At 43.8% G+C, this 20925-nt stretch overlaps 2 protein-coding genes across 15 annotated transcripts in view; one reads left to right on the top strand and one right to left on the bottom strand.

The window, feature by feature from the left end:
- Slc10a7 (solute carrier family 10 member 7) overlaps nt 1-12496 on the bottom strand; it is a 238983-nt gene extending 226487 nt beyond the window's left edge. For all 12 annotated transcript variants that reach the window (XR_004769240.1, XR_003483229.2, XM_027404908.2 and 9 more), the window contains exons 1-2: nt 11885-12496; nt 3303-3385 (exon numbers count right to left, since the gene is read on the bottom strand). Coding sequence is in view for 10 of the 12 variants with exons in the window: in XM_027404908.2 (XP_027260709.1) it covers nt 3303-3385; nt 11885-11984 (183 nt within the window). In the remaining 2 variants the exon portion in view is untranslated. The remainder of the gene's footprint in view (nt 1-3302; nt 3386-11884) is intronic.
- A 139-nt stretch (nt 12497-12635) lies between these two features.
- LOC100770709 (RNA binding motif protein, X-linked-like-1) lies at nt 12636-16323 on the top strand. 3 transcript variants are annotated; one of them, XM_027404905.2, is made up of 2 exons: nt 12636-12771; nt 14776-16323. In XM_027404905.2, the coding sequence occupies exon 2, from the start codon at nt 14877-14879 to the stop codon at nt 16041-16043; it is 1167 nt and encodes a 388-aa protein (XP_027260706.1). In that variant the 5' UTR covers nt 12636-12771; nt 14776-14876; the 3' UTR covers nt 16044-16323. The 3 variants fall into 3 exon arrangements, with proteins under 3 accessions (XP_027260706.1, XP_027260705.1, XP_027260707.1); XM_027404904.2 differs by having other exon boundaries at nt 12647-12771; nt 14781-16323; XM_027404906.2 differs by having other exon boundaries at nt 12662-12771; nt 14730-16323.
- The last annotated feature ends 4602 nt before the right edge of the window (nt 16324-20925 follow it).

Genomic DNA, 20925 nt, shown 5'->3' with positions numbered 1-20925 from the left:
ACAGAGTCAGGGGAAATGAATGGAGAAGCCGGGAGTGGATATGATCAAGATACACTGTATACACGTATGAAACTATCAAAGAATAAAAAGAAATAAAACCTAATAGTACTAAACAAAGTAAGAGACAATTTTAGCTTTTAAAGGCATTTATTTATTTATTAGTTTTTATCTTTTTTAAGTTTTTTAAAGTATTTTCATTTATTTATTTATTTATTTATTATGTATACAACATTCTATTCCATGTATATCTTGCACATCAGAGAGGGCACCAGATCTCATAACGTATGGTTGTAAGCCACCATGTGGTTGCTGGGAATTGAACTCAGGACCTCTGGAAGAGCAGTCGGTGCTCTTAACCTCTGAGCCATCTCTCCAGCCCCAAGTTATTTTTGTTTTAAAGATTTATTTGTTATGCATACAGTGTTCTGTCTACATGTATGCCTGCAGGCCAGAGGAGGACACCAGATCTCATTATGGATGGTTGTGAGCCACCAAGTGGTTGCTGGGAAATTGAACTCAGGATCCCTGGAAGAGCAGTCAGTTCTCTTAACCTCTAAGCCATCTCTCTAGCCCCCCTCCTTTTTTTTTTTTTTTTTTTTTTTTTTGGTTTTTCGAGACAGGGTTTCTCTGTGGCTTTGGAGGCTGTCCTGGAGCTAGCTCTTGTAGACCAGGCTGGTCTCGAACTCACAGAGATCTGCCTGCCTCTGCCTCCTGAGTGCTGGTATATAAGGAGTGCACCTCCCACACTGCCTGGCTTAAAGCTATTTCTTAGGGAGGAAAAAAGAGCCAGGTAGTGGTGGCAAACTGAAATCCCAGCACATGGGAGGCAGAGGCAGGCGGATCTCTGTGAGTTTGAGGTGAGCCTGGTCTACAAAGTGAGTTCCAGGATAGCCAGAGCTACACAGAGAAACCCTGTTTCAAAAGATCAAAAGTAAAAAAAAGAACGGAAAAAAATAAAATAAAATCCACATTATAATGAATTCCCCCACCTATAAGAATAAGATGTTATATTTACTTTTGGCATGTGTGTGCTGTGCATGTATGTACACAAGTATGTTTACATGCATAGGAACGCACATTTACATATTTGGGTGTACATGCATGCGCTTCCATGTGGAGGCCTGGGGTTGATGTCCTGTGTCTTTCTCAATCACTCTTCAGTTTGTCTACTGAGGGGCAGGGTGTCTCCATGAACCCAGAACTCCCCTTTGGCTGGTTTAGCTACCCATCTCACCAAGGAATCCCACCCCTACCTCCTAAGTTGAGATGACAATGGGCTGCCACACCCACCCAGTTTTTCTGTGGGTTCTGGGAATGCACACTCTATCCTCACACTTGCACAGTGTTTACTCACCAAGCCTCTCCCAGTCCCTAGAAACAAACTATATTTATATAACTCTGTGGAAGGTCTGAGAAACCACCCAGAATTCTCTCTTTTCTTCCTGCATTTTGAATGAAAAAGAGTCACATTATCTTCGTCTCTCCTCTCTCACATGTGACAATCTCTCTCTATCTTTACTTTTGAGAGAATTCATTTCAGTGAAGACAACCAGTGAAGACTGGATCAGTGAGGACCATCACCTACGTGCATAACAGATTGTGACTTCACAGGAACAGTACCAGCATGGTTTTCTTAAGACAGCTACCAGAATGCTAAAATGTGCTCTTTTGAAAAGTAGCTTGGAGATGACATAACAAACATGACTAGGTAACATAAGGCCTAGGAACAAAAGCTAGCCCACAAGAGTTATAGAAACCAAACTACCTCAATATACCTTAGTAGAGCAGATACAGACCCACTACAGTTTTCTCCATAATTTAAGAAAGATATAAAGTAGGTATTTTGGTCCATTACCATACTAATGACATAGTCACAATTTATGTTTATACATACCATTAAAAAATAAACCTAATTTTTAAAAGAAAAACGATTTCTTTGCTTTGGTTCTTGTTTTGTGTAGCTCAGCCTAACCTCGAACTTGTGGCAATTCTCTGATCTCAGCACCATGAATACAAGGCATCTGAAGACAGTGGCCCCACAGGTTCATATTTCAATGCTTGGTCCCCAGAGGGGAAAGAGGAGGAGGTGTAGCTTCACTGGAGAAGGTGTTTCACTGAGGGTGGTCTTTGAGGTTTCAAAAGGACACACCATGCCCAGTTAGCTCTCTCTGCCTTCTGGTTGCTGTCTCAACATGCAAGCTCTCAGCTCCTTCTCCAGAACCATGTCTGCCTGTCTGTCTGTCTGCTGCCATGCTCCCCACCCCAATGATAATGCACTCAGTGTCTGAAATCCTAACCAAGCCCCCAACCAGATGTTTTCTTGGTAAGAGTTGCCTTGGTTGGCTGGGTGATGGTGGTGCACTCCTTTAATCCCAGCACCCAGAAGGCAAAGACAGACAGATCTCTGTAAATTCAAGGCCAGCATGGTCTACAGAGGGAGTTCCAGGACAGGCTCCAAAGCTACAGAGAAACCCTGTCTCAAAAGACCAAAAGAAAACAAGAGTTGCTTTGGTCAGACTGTCTCTTCACGGCAACAGAAAAATAACCAAGATGCTATGATGAGGAGCATGTGCCACCACACCTGGCTAAATACATACATTTTTAATTGTTATTATCACCATATGTCTTTTTTCTGTAATGAGATATGGTATTACAGTCCTACTTTCTATTTCCTTGATTATATCTCTTCAAAAGCATATTTTTCATGTCAATTTCTTCATTAAAAGAATGGTCATCAAGCCAGGTGGTGGTTGCACACGCCTTTAGTCCCAGCACTCTGGAGGCAGAGGCAGACGGATCTCTATGAGTTTGAGGGCAACTTGGTCTACAGAGCAAATTCCAGGACAGCCAGAGCTGTTACACAAAGAAACCCTGTCTCAAAAAAAAAAAAAAGTCATCAAAAAACAACAAAACACTCAGCCAAGCACGGTGGTGAATACCTTTAATATCAGCACTCAAGAGGCAGAGATAAGTGGATCTCTGTGAGTTCAAGGCAGTCTGGTCTACAAAGTGAGTTCCAGGACAGCCAGGGCTATTACAAAGAAACCCTGTCTCAAGGGGGAAAAAATTTAAAAAGTGAATAAATAAAACAAAGTGTATTCTAATCCCATATTTAGGTCCTCAATGCTCAACTCTGGTTTCTATATAGCCACAGCATGTTAGTCCTGCTACCTGTCCAAGTCATTTTCTGTTACAATGAAGCTTCAGACAGTAACCAGCTTCACAAAGGCCCCTGAAATTTCAGCACTCAGGACAAGTTAACTTTTCTGAACTGCTCTTCATGTGCCCACAAGTGACGGTACCTCTGTTTTTAATGACAGTCCGCTGTTAAAGAATATCGTAGCGACAGCAATGTAGGACACAGTTATCTCTGGCTTCAGTGGTCCTAAAAAGAGAACAACGAGTTACTGTTAGAAAAGCAGCTGCAGCAAATGAGTGCATTTGAAAGAAGTCTACTTTCACCATTAGTGTTATCCCCTGTGCTCTACTCTCCCCAGGTGAAGCATCTCCTGAGGAGTATCATGTCTAAAATGTCAACAGTGCCCAGGCCCAGAAGCTGGGAGATACACTATTTGGTTCTCCTGAAGGCGAGTTTCTGAAATTCTCATCAACATTGTTTCTGTACCACTGTATCTGTAGTGGGACCATATTGGGAAATAGGACTACTGTAGAGGAAATCAAGATGTGGTCTCCTTGCCATCTCACTTTCTCTTCTACATTTCCACTGTTAGACATTCAGTCCAAGAAACGTCTCTACTTCCCCATCTTCTAGACCCAGCCCAAACAGTAACCACAAGTCCAGTGTGACCCGGAAGAAACAGGTCCACATCAAATCTACTATTACCACACCTCAACAGAAAACATTGAAAATTCATGTGAAGGGTATGACAGATGATGAATGACAATATTGAATCCTCTGGAGTTTTATGTTCAAGATGAAGTGATAACATCCAATGTTGACGTGATTGCCTTGAACGAGGCTTAGGAAATGCGGACACTTGGTCTATATTGAAATCAAGCATAGGTTTTATGTAGAAATGAGGATGGAATGTGGGATGAAGATTAAGTTTTCATTGGCTCATTACCTGTGAGGCCATAACACAGCTAGGTGACATTAAAGGTTTCTTTGATATTATTTATGTACATGTTGGAAGGAACTACCAGGTATTACTTTAAATCCTCAATGTATTGTTTCATTACTACTAATTTAATATGCTAAACTCTAGGTAAAGTTCCACATTGTTGAGCTGTTCTCTTTGAAATTGAACATTTTACCCCCTCCTTCTGTGGCTTTAAGTTCAATTTATATTTGACCTTTATTAGTAATTGACATGTGCCAGGCAACTATGGATTGGAATCGACCCCCAAATCCAGCCATCATTGAATAAATCTTATTTCAAAAGTCAAATAGTAGGCATTTTCCATCATCTTTTTTCACTCAACAAGAGTGCCAGGTTCACTTAACTGGTTCCATCAGCAGAATTATATTGACTTCAGCCAATTTCAGTTGCTGCTTTTTATTTCTGCATATGTTGAGAGGTTTTCATGATTTAAGGTGTGGTCTGTTAGGAAGGTAAAATTATGAATCTTGAAATCCTAAAGGCAAATATGCAAAGGAGCCAAAACCATAGACCTAGTATTTGGGACATGAAGACTGGATGCTAACTTGCATTGAATTCACAAAGTCTTTTATACAATTTCTGTAAATACTTTTTTAAAAAAGAGAAAAACAAAACAATGGATCAGAATAGCCACATTTGGAATACTTTGGTTATCAGTTCATATTTTTAGATAGTTTGACATTGGTCCTGTGCCTGAAAGGGGGTTTGTTCTACAGTTAAGTTTTTCCAACAGCCTTCATATACACATACCTTCTATAGCATAGACATTCCTTGGAAAAAACCTTTTGTTCGCATGGTCACACACTGATGCTTACACATTCTGGGATCTAATATGGCCACAGTAGTCTTGATAACCAGAGTCACTTTCTCCATCTTTAGAAACCCACCTGGGAACAAGGAGACCTCAGACCCGAAGCTACTGTGTGTGTGAATGAACATTCCTCTCACTTCCTACCTGAATGCTGTGCATCTATTTGATTGTATATTGTGTTTGTGTATTTATGCTTTGATTCATAGTAACTTCTCATGTTATGGAATTGATTTGCATACAGTTGAACACAAACTGTAAATAAAGCAAAGAAATGGCTGAAAAAAAAAGATGAGGTTTTACTATAATTGGGTAGTTATCTGACAACTACCTATGTTTGCTTGCTTGCTTATGTGTTTGCAGTACCAGTGATGAATTCAGGGTCTCACACACGCCGGGCAAGCACTCTACCACTGAGCAGCAGGGGCAGGTAGTCCCAGTGACTGGTACTCTGACAGGGATGTTTGTATGTAGACATGCAGTAAAAATAGGGCAGTGATTGGAGTTATGATATCATACGCCAAGGAAGCCAAAGGTACTTGCTAAAAGAAACAAGAAAGAGGATTTCCCTCATAGCCTTTGGACATCTGGCCTACAGGAATAAGAGAATAAATTTCTGTCATTCTGATGTATTTCTTAGGCAATTTGTTGCTAGACTGGGTTTGCTTCATGTCAAATTACATGATCACAATCACAAACCCGCTACCACATCTACTGATATTATTGGTATAAAGATAGATGATCAAACTCTGAAAGAAATCACTATTTATTCATTCAATGAACACTTATTTAGCCACAAGTAAATCTTAGATATCTGTAGGACAACATAAAATAAAAGAAACAAAAATTCCCCCAAACAATGTAATAAACTATTCATATGCCTGGCACTGATGCAAAGCCTTTAGCTGAGACTGGGAAAACAGAGCACAAAGGGACAGGCATGAAAGGTGTTTGTTCCATTTGCAGCATAAACTTTTTTTTTTGCAGATTTTTTTATTTGAATTAGAAACAAGATTGTTTTACATGTCAATCCCAGTTCCCTCTCCTTCCCCTCCTCCTCTACTACCCCCCCCTCAACTAAAACCCTATCACATATCCTTTCTGTTCCCCCTGGAGGGTGAAGCCTTCCATAGGGTCTATCATATCCTTTGGGATAGGGCCAACACCCCCCCCCTCGTGTCTTGGCTCAGAGAGTATCCCTCTATGTGGAATGGGCTCCCAAAGTCTACACCTATGCTAGGGATAAGTACTGAGCTACTACAGGAGGTCCTCCCTCTATGTGGAATGGGCTCCCAAAGTCTACACCTATGCTAGGGATAAATACTGAACTACTACAGGAGGTCCAGTAGATTTCTGAGGTTTCCTCAATGAAATCCATGTTCCTGGGGTCTGGATCAGTCCCATGCTGGCATCCCAGCTATCAGTCTGGGGACCAAGAGCTCCCCGATGTTCAGGTCAGCTGTTTCTGCGGGTTTCACCAGCCTGGTCTGGACCCATTTGCTCATCACTCATCCTTCTCTGCAATTGGATTTCAGTTCAGTTCAGTGATTAGTTGTGGGTGTCTGCTTCTACTTCCACCAGCTGCTGGATGAGGGCTATCAGGTGGCATATAAGTCAGTCATCAATCTCATTATCAGGGGAGGGCATTTAAGGTAGCCTCTCCTCTGTTGCTTAGATTGTTAGCTGGTGTCATCTTTGTAGATCTCCAGACATTTCCCTAGTGCCTGATTTCTCTGTAAACCTAAAATGTCTCCCTCTATTATGGTATCTCCATTCTTGTTTTCTTCTATTCTTCCCCCGACTCAACCTTTCTGCTCCCTCATGTCCTCCTCACCCCTCCTCTTTTCCCCTTTTAAAGAGGCATACTGCTTTCAGAACTGAGCATCTCTGTCTCAGTGTGGACAGGCAGATACTTCTCAAACAACCAAAGAGGACAGCTAAGAAGTAGAGTTTAAAGGCAAGGAATCTGACTCAATTTAGAAGTAGATTGCTCCCAGAAATTCTAATTATCTGAATTTTAACTCATGTTATTTTTACTCCCCAACCATTCCCTCACTTTTTATCAGTCCCTATTCTCAGGCTTTGTCCACAGTGGTGCCTCCAGAACTTCTACAGAAGAGTCTGAGAGAACCAGTGACATGGTTACAAGCAAAAGATCTCTTTATACAGGTCCAAAGACATATGTATACAGGTAACATGTGGCATTTGATTCGGTGGACTAATCCTGAACTTTCTTTCAGTGTTCCAAATTCCAGAGACAAGCCACATGGACTTTTGTTATACTAGGTGCACACCTAAATAATTCTAATCCAAGAAATGTAGCGGGGCTATTCCAGGGCTACATACAATGGACCTTTTGGGGAGAAAGGGGGATTAAAGAGATCCAAGACTCCTCCTTGACACACACACAACTGTAAGGCTAACAGGTGGCCCCAAGTTGGGAACTCTTCAGGACTAGAGGTCACCCAGGGCAGAAATGAAAACTAGGCAAATACTTAAACAAAACAATGACTTGAAACTAGGATATAAATTTGTCCCTTTTCCAAGCTAATAATTATATCTTCCAGGTCACTAAAACAATAAGATTCAGATCTTTATAAAGTTCAGTTAGTTGACAGTTGCCTTTACCTTTAACATAATTTAAATAATATTAGTCAACAAAAGTGGAAGGAACTCACACAATCAAAAGAAAAATGAAGCCATTTTGAATTCTAAAACCCATTCTTTTTGTTTTGTTGCTGCTGTTTGCTTTTTGAAACAAGGCCTCTCTATAGAGCTCTTGACTGTCCTAGAACTCAGATCCACTGGCCTCTTCCTCCCTAACAATAGGATTAAAGGTAGAAGCCACTCCTCATCTGCGGCAATCCCACTTCCAAGCGTCATCTAAAATATTGTAACCCTGCAGGGTTTGGACATATGTTTTCAATCCTAGAAAAGGGAGGGAGGGTCTCTGGGAGGCCAGCCTAGACTATATATCTAATGCTAGGCTAGCCAGGGCTACATTTTGAGACATCTAAAAAAATAATAATAATAATTAATTAAAATAAAATACAGCTTTGGAGTCTGTCCTGGAACTCCCTCTGTAGACCAGGCTGGCCTTGAACTCACAGAGATCTGCCTGTCTCTGCCTCCCTAGTGCTAGAATTAAAGGTGTTCACTACCACTATCCGGCACTGTTATATATATATTTTAAGGAAATGTAACTAAGTTAAAAAGCATAGTGAACTAAGAATGAATTAATCTACACTAATACCTGTTACAGTTCTTCCCATCTGGAAACTTATTCAATTCCTTTAATAGTAGGGGGTTCTATGGCCATCCATTTTCTTCCAGATTAATTTACCAATTGACTGTGGGGGTGATTGAAAATGAGTCATGCAACCCCTATCCCCCACCCCACCCCCCAAAAAAGTAACAGATTAGACAGGAAGTCATTCAAGAGAACCCTTTAAAATTACAATAAGGATGCTTAGGTGTAGCTCTACACTATTCTGGCAGGGATTCGGGTGGGGAAATTTTCTTTAAGGGCTGGCCACTGGGAGTTTGACCATGCTCCAAAAGCTGTATGTCCTGAAAGAAGGGGCAGGATGGGGGGAAGAGGGCAAGTAGCTCAGGGATATAATGCATATCATGCATAAAGCTAGACTCAACACACAGCATCCATAAAACAAAAGAAAACTAGCAAAAAAAGCTAAGTTGAGTCATCAAAGAATGAAACCAGATATAGGTGCAATAAGTAAAAAGTAAAATGAAAAGTATCAAAACTTCTCTTTAAAAAACGAGGAGGGGGGTGGTGAACAACAACAACAAAAATTAATAAACTCCTAAAAATCACATTTTCATCCAGGCATGGTGGCATACACCTTTAATCTCAGCACTTACGAAGCAGAGACCATATAGCTGGTCTATATAGCAAGCTGCAAAATAGACAGGGCTCTATAGAGAGACCCTGTCTTTAAAAAATACAAAAGTAGAGTGGTGATGCCGGCAGTGCACGCCTTTACACCCGGCACTCGGGAGGCAGAGGCAGGCAGACCTCTGTGAGTTCGAGACCGGCCTGGTCTACAAGAGCTAGTTCCAGGACAGCCTCCAAAGTCACAGAGAAACCCTGTCTCGAAAAACACAAAATAAATAAAATAAATAACAAAAAAAGCAAATCACATTTCCAGCATGCAAAGCCCATGCTTGGTACCTAAAAGAGATGCTTTAGGGGACTATACGGATGACAGACTGGGCAGGGCATTGATGGCTCATGCCTTTAATCCCAGCACTCGGGACGCAGAGGCAGGCGGATCAGTTCCAGGACAACCTCCAAAGCAATACAGAGAAACCCTGCCTAGAAAAAACAAAAAGAAAAAACGGATGAGCAGCCGTGTGGGACGGTGGTGGTGCATGGCTTTAATACCAGCACTCAGGAGGCAGAGGCAGGCAGATCTCTCTGAGTTTGGGGCCAGCCTGGTCTACAGAGTGAGTTCCAGGGCAGCCAGGGCTACACCAAAAAATCCTGTCTCAAAAAAAAAAAAAGAAAAAAAAAGTTATGAGAAATATTTTTAGTGACATTTCTGCCCTTGTTCTTTAAGTTTTGTTAATGGGGAGCACAGTGAAAGTGTTGCTTGATCCGATTTTGAATTTTGTTTTTTATTCAACAGGATTTACATGTGAGACCATCAGCTGAAAAGGTCACAAAAAATCAAGCTCTCAACCCAACCTACACACACACACACACACAAATCCCAATTGTCTGGTTCTTCTTAAGATAAGTAGTTTTTACACATGCAAGGCCCTAAAAGAAACATGTGATGTCTAATATTTAGAATTAATATTGATTCTGCCCTGGTCCTCTGAACTAAAAATCAGAGAATAGAAAATGTCTTTATTCTACAGGGCCTTCTCTTTAGAGTGATTATCTCTCTCTCTCTCTGGCTCTTGAGCTCCCTCTAAAACCATTATTATAGATCTTTGCCATTGTCATTATAAAAGAGGAAGCCCTCTCCATTCTCCCCTACACTAAGCTCGGAAGTGTTACCTGGCTTCATGCCTTAACATCACAAAAGAAGCATGGGGGATGGGGGGGTGTTGGAGGGGAGTAAGGAAGCAGCACAGGGTAGAGTGTGTGCCTAACAGGTGTGTGTGCCAAGGTAGTGGGTTTACTGCCCAACATTCCAATCAAAACACAGAGGCATGATGGTTTAAAATGTTATAAAAGTTACTTATAGTTAAGAATATTCCGCTTCTCCTTTATGACGGCAAAAAAAAAAAATCATTATTACTACCAGGAGGATTGTTGAAAAATGGAACATGTTTCTAAGACACAATAATGTGCAACAGTGCAATAAGCAGTGCCCAATAGAACAAACGAGATCACAGACTCTGTCTTCTATCTCCCAGAGCAAGAAGCCCCAAAGAACTGATACAACCATTCAGCAACTGTCCTGTCCACACAGCATCCAGAAAATTCAAGGTAAACGACATTTGGCAAGCTCAGCTCCTGCAGAGTTACAGTCCAGATCACCAGGAATCTCATCTCACAACTGAGCAAATAGAGATCTAGCCCCAAGCACTGTAACCAGTACAGTGTGCACTGTGGGTCATTCAAAGACACTAGAACTGTGCTTCTCACAGCTCCGGGGACAAGGGGTTCTTCATTGAACAGAACTCAAAATCCCAAACTTCACAGAAGCTCACAGAAAGGGTGTATCAAAACTAAAGAGAGGCAGAGGCAGGAAGATCTCTGAATTCAAGGCCAGCCTGGTCTACATAGGGAGATCCAGGGCAGCCAGGGCTACACAGAGAAACCCTGTGAGGATTGAAGGGGAAAGCAGGATAAATGACGGAGTTGTGGTCACAACTATGTATTCTATACGGTGCACTTAAATTTTAAAATATGTAAATTTGAGAGAAAAAAATGAAATAACTACCATTTTAGATCCATTCAAACGATTCCGGAAGCTACTTCTAAATGGAGAAACTAGAGATGCAGGAAGCAAGGAACCACTTACTGTTCTGAGATATCTTGCATTCACTTCTGGAAGGTTTTAACAAGAGGTACCCACATGGGCACCTCCTACTTGAAAATAACTGTGTATGTTCTCTTCTGTTTTTACTTGGGCCCACTGCATGATTTATCTGTCAATAAACCTGGGATCTAACACAGAAGGTCAAAAACACGAATGAATTGAAGAAATTTAATTAAGGACTATGAAAAGCAGGAGACGGTTGTCTGAAGGTGGGTGAGAGGGTATAAAAGGCCAGGGACACTTGCCATGTGCCCACCAGTGTCCACAGACCACACTACAAAGCCCCTACTATTCCCAGATTTGAGTAGGGTTCTAACCCGTCCACATTTCCTTGTCAAAGCATACACTGTGCTCAGCCTAACACAGTCTGCATCTGTTACACTGCTGCTCTAGCAACTGAATACCAGCAGCACACGGAAGTAGTAGCCTGTAAGGAAAGAGTGCAACGTGTCAGTCAGCTTGGGAGTTTTGGGGTGTCAGCAACTAAGGCACATTACCACTCTCCATCATATGAGCTACAAAAACAAAGTTTGGCGCAAGGGTGTCTCTTCTCTCTCTCTCTCTCTCTCTCTCTCTCTCTCTCTCTCTCTCTCTCTCTCTCTCTCTCTCTCTCTCTCTCTCTCCCCAATAGCATTTTTTTTTCTCTAGGTACAGGACAGACACGGAACTCCCGACAACCTGAAGTCCCTTGGGATGGGATGCTTCTCCGAAAGCTAGAGGAGTAAGTTTCATTTTCTGAAACCTCAACTCCCGACACTGAGCAGAAGTCATTGATTGCTCGCAGAAAAGGCAACCTGTGCCTGCCCCATTCCTAGTCCCCTTCTGGGTTCCCAGTAAGAGCCACCTGCCAGCTCCCTCCAGGAGCGCAGCGGTGCCGGTCCGGGCGCCCTCCGCGCCAGGGCGGCCGCTCCTCCCGCAGGCAGACTGGCGGCACTTACCCCCGTTCACTCCGACCGACGGCTGCAGCTTGGCGGCGCCGATCGCCACCACTATCCCGACCATGAACCATTCTTTCCTCGCCCTCTCCAGCAGCCTCATGTCTGTTAGGGTGGGTGGGTTTTGCTTATTTGTTTGGCTGGCTGGCTTCCCAAACTGCGATCCCTGAATCCCCGGGGCGTCTCCACACTTTCCTCGGCGCCTCCAGACATGCAGCGGAGCAAGTCAAATTGCCACTCGTAAACTAAAGACCGGAGGGCTGGCTCGGGCGGCTCTGAGGCGGGCTGGGAGTAGTAGTATCCAGTGACAGGAAAGCCTCACTGAGCGCCGCCATCACTACCGCGCGCCTCCTAATAGGCGCGCACTCGGGCCGAGGACTCCGGGGTACCGGTGACGTGGAACAGAGGCACGCCGGGCGAGCGAGGAGGATGGAGGGAGACCGGTCACCGGTTGCACTACCAGGACCCGCTGCCATGCATACGTGGCCAAGTTTGGGGAGGCCGGCGGCGGGGGAGCGGGACGGGGTGCCCCAGACGCCTAGCCTCATCGTGGCTGTCGCCGTAATCAAGCTATAGGGACGGCCTCCCGAGTTCCCGGGTATGCCTCACAGAGAGCATCTCTCGCTCCACCCTGAGCCCGAGGGACGCGCGGTGTGCTCGCGGGTAGGCCCGGATTTCGCGGTGGCGGATACTGCGCGCACGGGTGCCGGCGTTTCTGATGCGCTCATCCTCGGGGCATTACGACGACGGCCGACGTCGCGTTGACGTTGCGCGGGGGGAGGGGAGGCCACTCGCGGCCTCTGGTTCTCGGCGGGAGCGGCGGCGGCAGACGCGTGTGGCGACCGGCGCGGGAAAGCGGCTTCCTAGTTGGGGAAGCGTTAGCCCCGGGGGTAGGTTGAAAATCGATGGCCGAGCAGACGTGTGGGACGGCAGGCCCCGCGCCTTCCCGCAGCGGCGGCGGCGGCGGGAAGGCGGGGAAGGCGGGCCGGGCCTTCCCGCCAGGTCGGTGGCCTGCCCGGGCCTTTCTGCCCGACCGCCTTCCCGGCCAGAACCCGCCCCGGGAGTGGGGAGGACGGCCGGGATCGGGCAAATCTTCCCTGGGGGGCGGTGAGAGAGCCATCCAGGCTCCTCCCCACCCGTGTGCTGCGCGTGGGCGGGCGATTCCGGAGGCCGCGTGGTGCGGGCCTCTGCCTGACCCCGGAGCTGAACCACTAAAGCAACAGGACGACTGAGGGGGCCGGGAACTCAGAACAAAAGCAGTCAGGGTCCAGACCCAGGGTGGAGGGTCTGATGCCCGCCCCCTGGTCTTTTGCATTGCATTCTGGCGACCTATGACATAGTTTCACGAATGGTCTTCCGAGCATCTACCCTTCCTCTTTATGCACCCAAAGAAAGAAAGGAACAAAGTATTGTGGGACATTTTGAAGCAGCCTGGTATCAGCTACTTGGATAGTTTACTATGGAACGTAATTCGAAAGAGATTGTACCAGACTTTCATTCTGGATGCATTCAAAGCTTGAAAGAGACTCGGCTTGCAATTTGCTCTATTTAACTTTATCTTGCTGACATGACTCGGTATCCAAAAACTAAGCTGCTTTAAGCAGTTGTGCTATCAGTTCCCAGTTGCACAGCCCCCACTGCCGGGTAATTATGCATCAGGCAGCATGAAGACAAGCCAATCTCAAGATAAAAAGACTTAATAGGGAGAGATTAAACAATTTATCAGGCAAAAGAAATACATGAAATGTGATAAAAGCTTACTAGAAGGCAGCCACAAGGTAAGTGGAGTTTTAGGAAGTAAAATTTTATAACAATTTTCTTACAGTAATTTTCTTGGTTCAAAAAATCTGCCTCAGATTAAAAGGCCATCACAGAGATGGTGCTGTCTTAAGTAAGCCTGCTCACAAATTCTTTCTAGAGACTTTGATCTGTTTAGAACAGAATCTTAATTCATATAAGAATATTTTAATGATAGTTCATTGAGAATTGTACTGTCAAGGATTGTATTAGTTTGCTAGGGCTGCTGTAACAAAAACTACCACCACCACTTCTCCCTCTCAAGGGGGAAAAACAAAAAGACTGGATGCACCCTGACAATAGATGTTCATTGTTCTGTTAGAAAGAGGAAAGTGTAAAATGGAGGTGCTGGCGGGCCCTTTGCGGCTCCTGGTGGCTGTTGCCTTTCCCTGGCTTCCATGATGTCAGGTTGTGATGCCTCAGTCTCCGCTAGTTTGGCATCACATTCCCCTGCATATGTCTCTAGTGGCTGCCTCCATGGCTACATCATTCACTCTTTGTATCCATCATCAACATCTTTTTTTCTGTATATTACAGAGATACTTGTCCTTGGATTTAGAAACTACCCAGAAAATCCAGAGTGATGGGTCATAATTAAATTAAGTAACTGTTCAGTAATGTCCCTTTAAAAGTCATGTCTTCCTGAATCTCAGAATTGGGCTTCTGTTAGAAATGAGATGTTTTTAAGTATAATTAACTAAGAAATGGTTATACTAGATTAAGGTGGGTCTGAAATCCAATGACTTGCTGTCCTTTTAAGACTCATGTGAAGGTATGCATGAGAGAGGGGTGGAGTATATGCACCATGTATGTATGGGTGAAAGCAGAAACTGACTTAAGATATCTGTAAGCCAAGGCATCCTAAGAACAGCTGACAGCCACTAGGAGCTAGGAGAGGCGTGGTATAGATTTTTGTTAAGCTTCTGATAGAAACTCACCTTCATACTTAGTGACTTCCTGAACTATAAGAAAAACAATATTTTAGTTCCTCCCCCCATTTACAATGCATTGTTACAGCAGCCTGAGGAAACTAATACAAAAATATTGACAGGTGCTCGTGTGCAGTAGTCCTAGTGGCTTTTCTGTTCTCTTCTGAGATCAGCAGCTGTCACCGGTGTGCTACTGGAAGGCCCCTTCAGCGAGCTTCTAGGAGCTTGAGACGGTCACAATCCCCTCCAACTCTCAGCTGGAAGGAAAGATGGTTGAAGCAGATCGCCCAGGGAAGCTCTTCATTGGCGGGCTCAATACGGAAACAAATGAGAAAGCCCTGGAAGCAGTATTTGGCAAGTATGGACGAATAGTGGAAATACTTTTGATGAAAGACCGTGAAACCAACAAATCAAGAGGATTTGCTTTTGTCACCTTCGAAAGCCCAGCAGATGCTAAAGATGCAGCCAGAGATATGAATGGGAAGTCCTTGGATGGGAAAGCCATCAAGGTGGAGCAAGCTACCAAACCATCATTTGAGAGTGGCAGGCGTGGACCACCTCCACCTCCAAGAAGCAGAGGCCCTCCCAGAGGTCTTCGAGGAGGAAGTGGAGGAACTAGGGGACCCCCTTCACGTGGAGGATACATGGATGATGGTGGCTATTCCATGAACTTTAACATGAGTTCTTCCAGGGGACCACTTCCAGTAAAAAGAGGACCACCACCACGAAGCGGGGGTCCCCCTCCGAAAAGATCAACGCCTTCAGGACCAGTTCGAAGCAGCAGTGGAATGGGAGGAAGAGCCCCAGTGTCACGTGGAAGAGATAGCTATGGAGGCCCTCCACGAAGGGAACCCCTGCCGTCTCGTAGAGATGTTTATTTGTCCCCAAGAGATGATGGATATTCTACAAAAGACAGCTATTCAAGCAGAGATTACCCAAGCTCCCGTGACACCAGAGATTATGCACCTCCTCCAAGAGATTATACTTACCGTGATTATAGTCATTCCAGTTCACGTGATGACTACCCATCAAGAGGCTATGGTGATCGAGATGGATATGGTCGGGATCGTGACTACTCAGATCATCCGAGTGGAGGTTCCTACAGAGATTCATATGAGAGTTATGGTAACTCACGCAGTGCACCCCCTACACGAGGGCCGCCTCCATCTTATGGAGGAAGCAGTCGCTACGATGATTACAGCAGCTCACGTGATGGCTACGGTGGAAGTCGAGACAGTTATTCAAGCAGCAGAAGTGATCTCTACTCAAGTGGCCGTGATCGTGTTGGCAGACAAGAACGGGGGCTCCCGCCGTCTATGGAAAGAGGGTACCCTCCTCCACGTGATTCCTACAGCAGTTCAAGCCGGGGAGCACCAAGAGGAGGTGGCCGTGGAGGAAGCCGATCTGATAGAGGGGGAGGCAGAAGCAGATACTAGAAACAAACAAGACTTTGGTTCAAGGTCTTCATTCAAAGAAACAAAAGATGGAAAGTCTTCTGTCGTAACTACCCAAGGACTACTAAGAAAAGTTGTGTTACCTTTTTAAATTTTTCTGTTTTAAGTTCCCCTTTATCATTTTTGTGTTCTTGTGAGGATAAAAGTAAAACATGATTAATTTTGATATTATGAATTGCTTTCAACAAGCAAATGTTAAATGTGTAAGACTCGACTTGTACTAGTGTTGTAATTTTCCAAGTAAAAGTGTCCCTAAAGGCAATTTCCTGTCTTGATTATTCCCCTCCCTCCCCCCAAAGTAAATGAGGTGATCAATTCTCAGATCCATAACTGACCATCTAGATACCCTTTGTTCTCTGGAGAATTGAATCAGCCTGCCTATACAGACAAACTAACCGTTAGGGGTAGTAGAGGGTGGTAGTGGTGGTCTCTTAGAATCTCAGGGTGCCTTATGACTTAAGTCTCTAAAGGGCTCCTTACCCAGAAACAAAGCAAAACAAAAACAAAGGTTTTTGTTAATTTGGGGGTCTTTTTGTTTTTGTTTGTTGACATTTCTTTGGGAATCTTCAAGAGCCTCCCTTTCCCTCTTCTATTTATGTGTGTGATTGATTGCCCATGAGTCTGTGTGCATCAGATGTAGGTTCCTATGGAGACCACAAGAGGGAGAGTAGGATTTTACTCCCTAGTGCAGGCTGGCTTCAAGCGATGATCCGCCTACCACATCTCCCCAGGACTAGATTTTAGGTGTGTGCCATCATTCCAGGCTCTCATTTTTTTTTTTTCCCCCCTGAGGCTTTTCTGTTGCATTACCTCATCTTTCAGGCAAAAATGAACAGAAAAGCAGAAAGACAAGATGGGTTGTAAGTATCATTTTGGTCTCTTATAACAAAGTACCTGTGATATGGACTGCAGATGTAATGTAGCCAGCTGGTAGAAAATGCTTGCCTAGCATACATGACACCCTGGGTGCAATCACCAGCAGCGCATAAATTTGGGTGTGACGTGAATATGGTGTAACCCTAGTACTTTGGAGTTTGGGGTGAGAGGATCAGATGTTCAAGGCCAACTTCGGCTACATGAGACCCTGCTTCAAAGAACTTCAAATTAGTGATTCAAAAAAGGTTAGCCTCATGCTGAAGACTGAAATCCAAGAACATAGTACTAGCATCTGGTCGTTGTCTTATGTTGCATCTTAACAGGAAGGGGTCGTGTAAGTCAAAACAAGGCTCTGGCCATCATAGCTGCCCCACCTCAGTGCTAATTGTAGTTCGCTGCCAGAAGCACACTTAACCACCAGGAATTTGGGACTTGTTTCAATGTAGTTTTAAAGGACAAATAATTCTACCATATGACAGACATGGGTTGGGTGCATTCAGTAGTAAAGCTGACCTCAGGGAGCTTATCTAATGAGAAAAACTGAATGCAGACTGGGAAGGTAGCTCAATGAACAAAAAGCCTGCTGCACAAGTCTGAGGACTGGAATTAAGGTCTCCAAAACCCAAGTAAATAGGTAAGAGATACAGCAGTTTGCCTATAATCCCATTGCTTGGGAAGTGGACAGGGATCCATCCCTGGAGCAAACTGTCTAGCTGGACTGGCCAAATCAGTGAGCCCTGGGTGCAGCAGTGACCCCAGTGGAGAGCAATTGAGGAAGACATCCAGCATCAACCACTGCCCTGCACACAGACACATGCAATCTTGCAGACACACACTTTGATTTGTGGAAAGAAGGAGATCCAAAGAGACGCCTTGTCTGGAGGAAGCATCCCTGAGACCTGGAGGATGGACAGATGTGTAAGAGAACTCACAGGTAAGGAGGAGCTTGACTTCATGGGGAAAAAAAGACATAGCCAGGGATGGGGAAAGCTTGTAGAGAACTGGCTAGGATGCAGATGGTGAGAAACCTCGTGCATTGTCATTGGGGTTTGGATTTTGTCCACAGATACTATGAAAACAAAATTGGAGGATTTTAAACTAGTACACAACATGACCAGTTTTGCTAAAAACGTTATTGTAGAAGCCATCCATGCTAGACAAATAGTTCAAGAAGTAGTAAGTCGGGCTGGAGAGATGGCTCAACGGGTAAGAGCACTGACTGTTCTTCCAGGAGAAGACCCAGGTTCAATTCCCAGCACCCACATGGCAGCTTACAACTGTCGATTACTCTAGTTCCAGAGGATCTGATATCTTCACCCCAATGAACATAAAATAAAGGTTAAATAAATTAAATTTTAAAAAAAAAAAGTAAGTTCATGGAACTCAGCAATTAGTACAAGAATTGCTAGTATACACAGGATTACTGAAGTACCTGTCACCTCTAAGGGGACATGTAACTGGGAAACTGAGTAAGTCAAGCCTTTCCCAGGAATTTGGAGCATGTAACAAATGGTTGTACAGTCAGTAAAAACTTCAGCCACGTGAGGGGTTTCACTCCAGTTAGCTATGGGACTTTTTGTGTAGGTTGTGGAAAACACATTTAACTAGCAAATACCTACTTTTTGTTTGGTTTGGGGTTTTGTTGTTTGTTTTGAGACAGGGTTTCACTCTGTAACTGAAACATTCCTGGTAGTCCAGACTGGCCTCTACCTCCAGGGATTAAAGGCTTGTGCCACCACTACCAGTGCCAGACAGAAACCTAATTTGTAAGCTTTGTTTTTTATTTGTGTTCTTGTACTTGCATTTAAACCTGTGGCTTAAGAGAAGGCCAACACTACCCCTTCATACATCCCAACCCTCTTTTTTTTTTTCCTCTCTCTCCTTAAATTTTGAGGCACCATCTCACTAAATGGCCCAGGCAGTCCTTGAGTTTGGAATCTTCCTGCCCTCAGCCTTGTGAGTAACTGGGATTACTCACCTGTACCAGTAATCTTTATGTCTTACATTGGGTATTTCATTTCTTTGAATATGGTTCATTTTCTTTACATAATATCTATAAACAGTGATTCCAAAAACAGATAAGCCTGTGCCATTATACTTAATATTCTGGCATTTGATAGAATGGTAATAGTGCATGTATGCCACTTTCATTTTTTTTTCTTTTCCTTTTTTTTTTGTTTTTGTTTTTGTTTTTTAAGACAGGGTTTCTCTGTGTAGCTTTGGAACCTGTCCTGGAACTCACCCTGTAGACCAGGCTGGACTTGAACTCACAGAGATCCGCCTGCTAGGATTCAAGGAATGCGCCACCACCGCCTGGCCACATGTGCATTTTCTTACATGGAATAAATGACCACATATTCATGTATTTTAGCAAATATTTGTTGAGTTTCTGCTGTGTACCAGAACTCAGCTTACAAGGTGATAGACAAGTTGGGCTTCAGTTTTCTTTTGAGTATTCTAACAATAACATCAGAAAAATATGAGCAGTACTCAGGTCATAATAAAAAGAAAGCAAGATAGGGTATGACTTATAGCTCCATCAGTTTAGGTAGCATAGGCTGGGTGACTTAAACAGCAGCCATTCACATCTCACTCTAGAGAACTATAGGGCCAAGGTGCCCATAGAGCTGTCTGGATGAGGCTGCCACTTTTGGTTTGTGAATGAACATCTTACTACATTCTCACACAACAGAACGAAGAAAAGCAAATGTCTGCACCTCTTCCTAAGGCAGTTTCAATTTAGTGACCTACTCATGTCCAAAAGGCCATCACCACACTGGGGAGCCATGACTTAAAGACATCAATTAGATTTGTACTTTTATGGATAAATTTATTGCATTCAACATTTAATTTTATGCCTTCTAAGATGCAGAAAGAAATTAATGAACATGATTTTATTCTATGCAAAAAAAAAAAATAAATAAACAGGAAAAACAGGGGCTGGAGAGATGGCTCAGAGGTTAGGTCCTGAGTTCAATTCCCAGCAACCACATGGTGGCTCACAACAATCCCTTGTGAGATCTGGTGCCCTCTTCTGGCGTGCAGATATACATGGAAGCAGAATGTTGTATACATAATAAATAAAAGAAAGAAAAAAAAATCAATTAAAGGGTGTTCACAAATACTCAGTCTGTAACAGAGCCCTCATAGCAGAGACTCCAACCACAGGACAAGCCCACGGTATAAGTGCTCAGGTGAGTATAGGACACTGAAGTAGCAACGGCTTTGTCATGTGTGTTGCCTTGCTACTTAACAGTATAACAAAACACCATAAGGTTAGTGGCTGCTGACTTCATTATTTTACAGGTATAAGCCGCAAAAGTCCAAATGCATGGCACTGGGCTCAAATCAACCTTCCAGCAGGGCCGAAGATTCTCAGGGAGAATTGCCTTTACAGATGCCTGAATTCCCAGGTGCTGTGCCCTTCCAGCTTCATAGTCCTCCCTCGGAAGCCCTTGAGTCTTTGTTGGGAAGGATCAGTCTGGCTTTCCCAGACTGCTTTTGGTTTTGTTTGTTTTGTTCTGTTTGGGGTTTTTCTAAAATGTATATGAAATTGTAAAGACAGGACAAGCATTGTTGTTAATATCTAAGCCAGGCAGTGGCATTGGGTTAAAGTTGGCAGAGGTGGAAATGTGCAGAAAAGCATCCAAAGTGTCTTGAGCCTCTGGGCTCTGTAACAAGTGTTATATGTATGTTATACACTTGGTGAGCTGGGGAGCACAAACACTTGTTTCTCAATTCTAGAGCCCAGAAAGTCCAAGAGCAAGCAAGTCCTTACATCTGGTAAAGACCTACTTCTGATCCATAGTGGCTATATTTTCCCAATGCCCTTATATTGTAACAAGGAGTTAGTGAACCCTCTGGGGTCTGTTTTAATGATTCTAATATCATTTCTGAGGACATGATCTTTATGATGTAGTTATTTCCCAATGGACCCACTTCCTAATATCATCCCAGTGGGGGTTGAGCTTTGATATATATATTTAAG

This window comes from Cricetulus griseus, chromosome 3, assembly GCF_003668045.3.
Source record: "Cricetulus griseus strain 17A/GY chromosome 3, alternate assembly CriGri-PICRH-1.0, whole genome shotgun sequence".
Classification (NCBI taxonomy): Eukaryota; Metazoa; Chordata; class Mammalia; order Rodentia; family Cricetidae; genus Cricetulus; species Cricetulus griseus.
The sequence above is the reverse complement of the archived record's forward strand: the minus strand, read 5'-3'. Positions and strand labels throughout refer to the sequence as shown.

Coding starts and splice junctions, on each gene's coding strand:
- LOC100770709 (XM_027404905.2), top strand. CDS start 14,877: ATGGTTGAAGCAGATCGCCCAGGGAAGCTCTTCATTGGCGGGCTCAAT.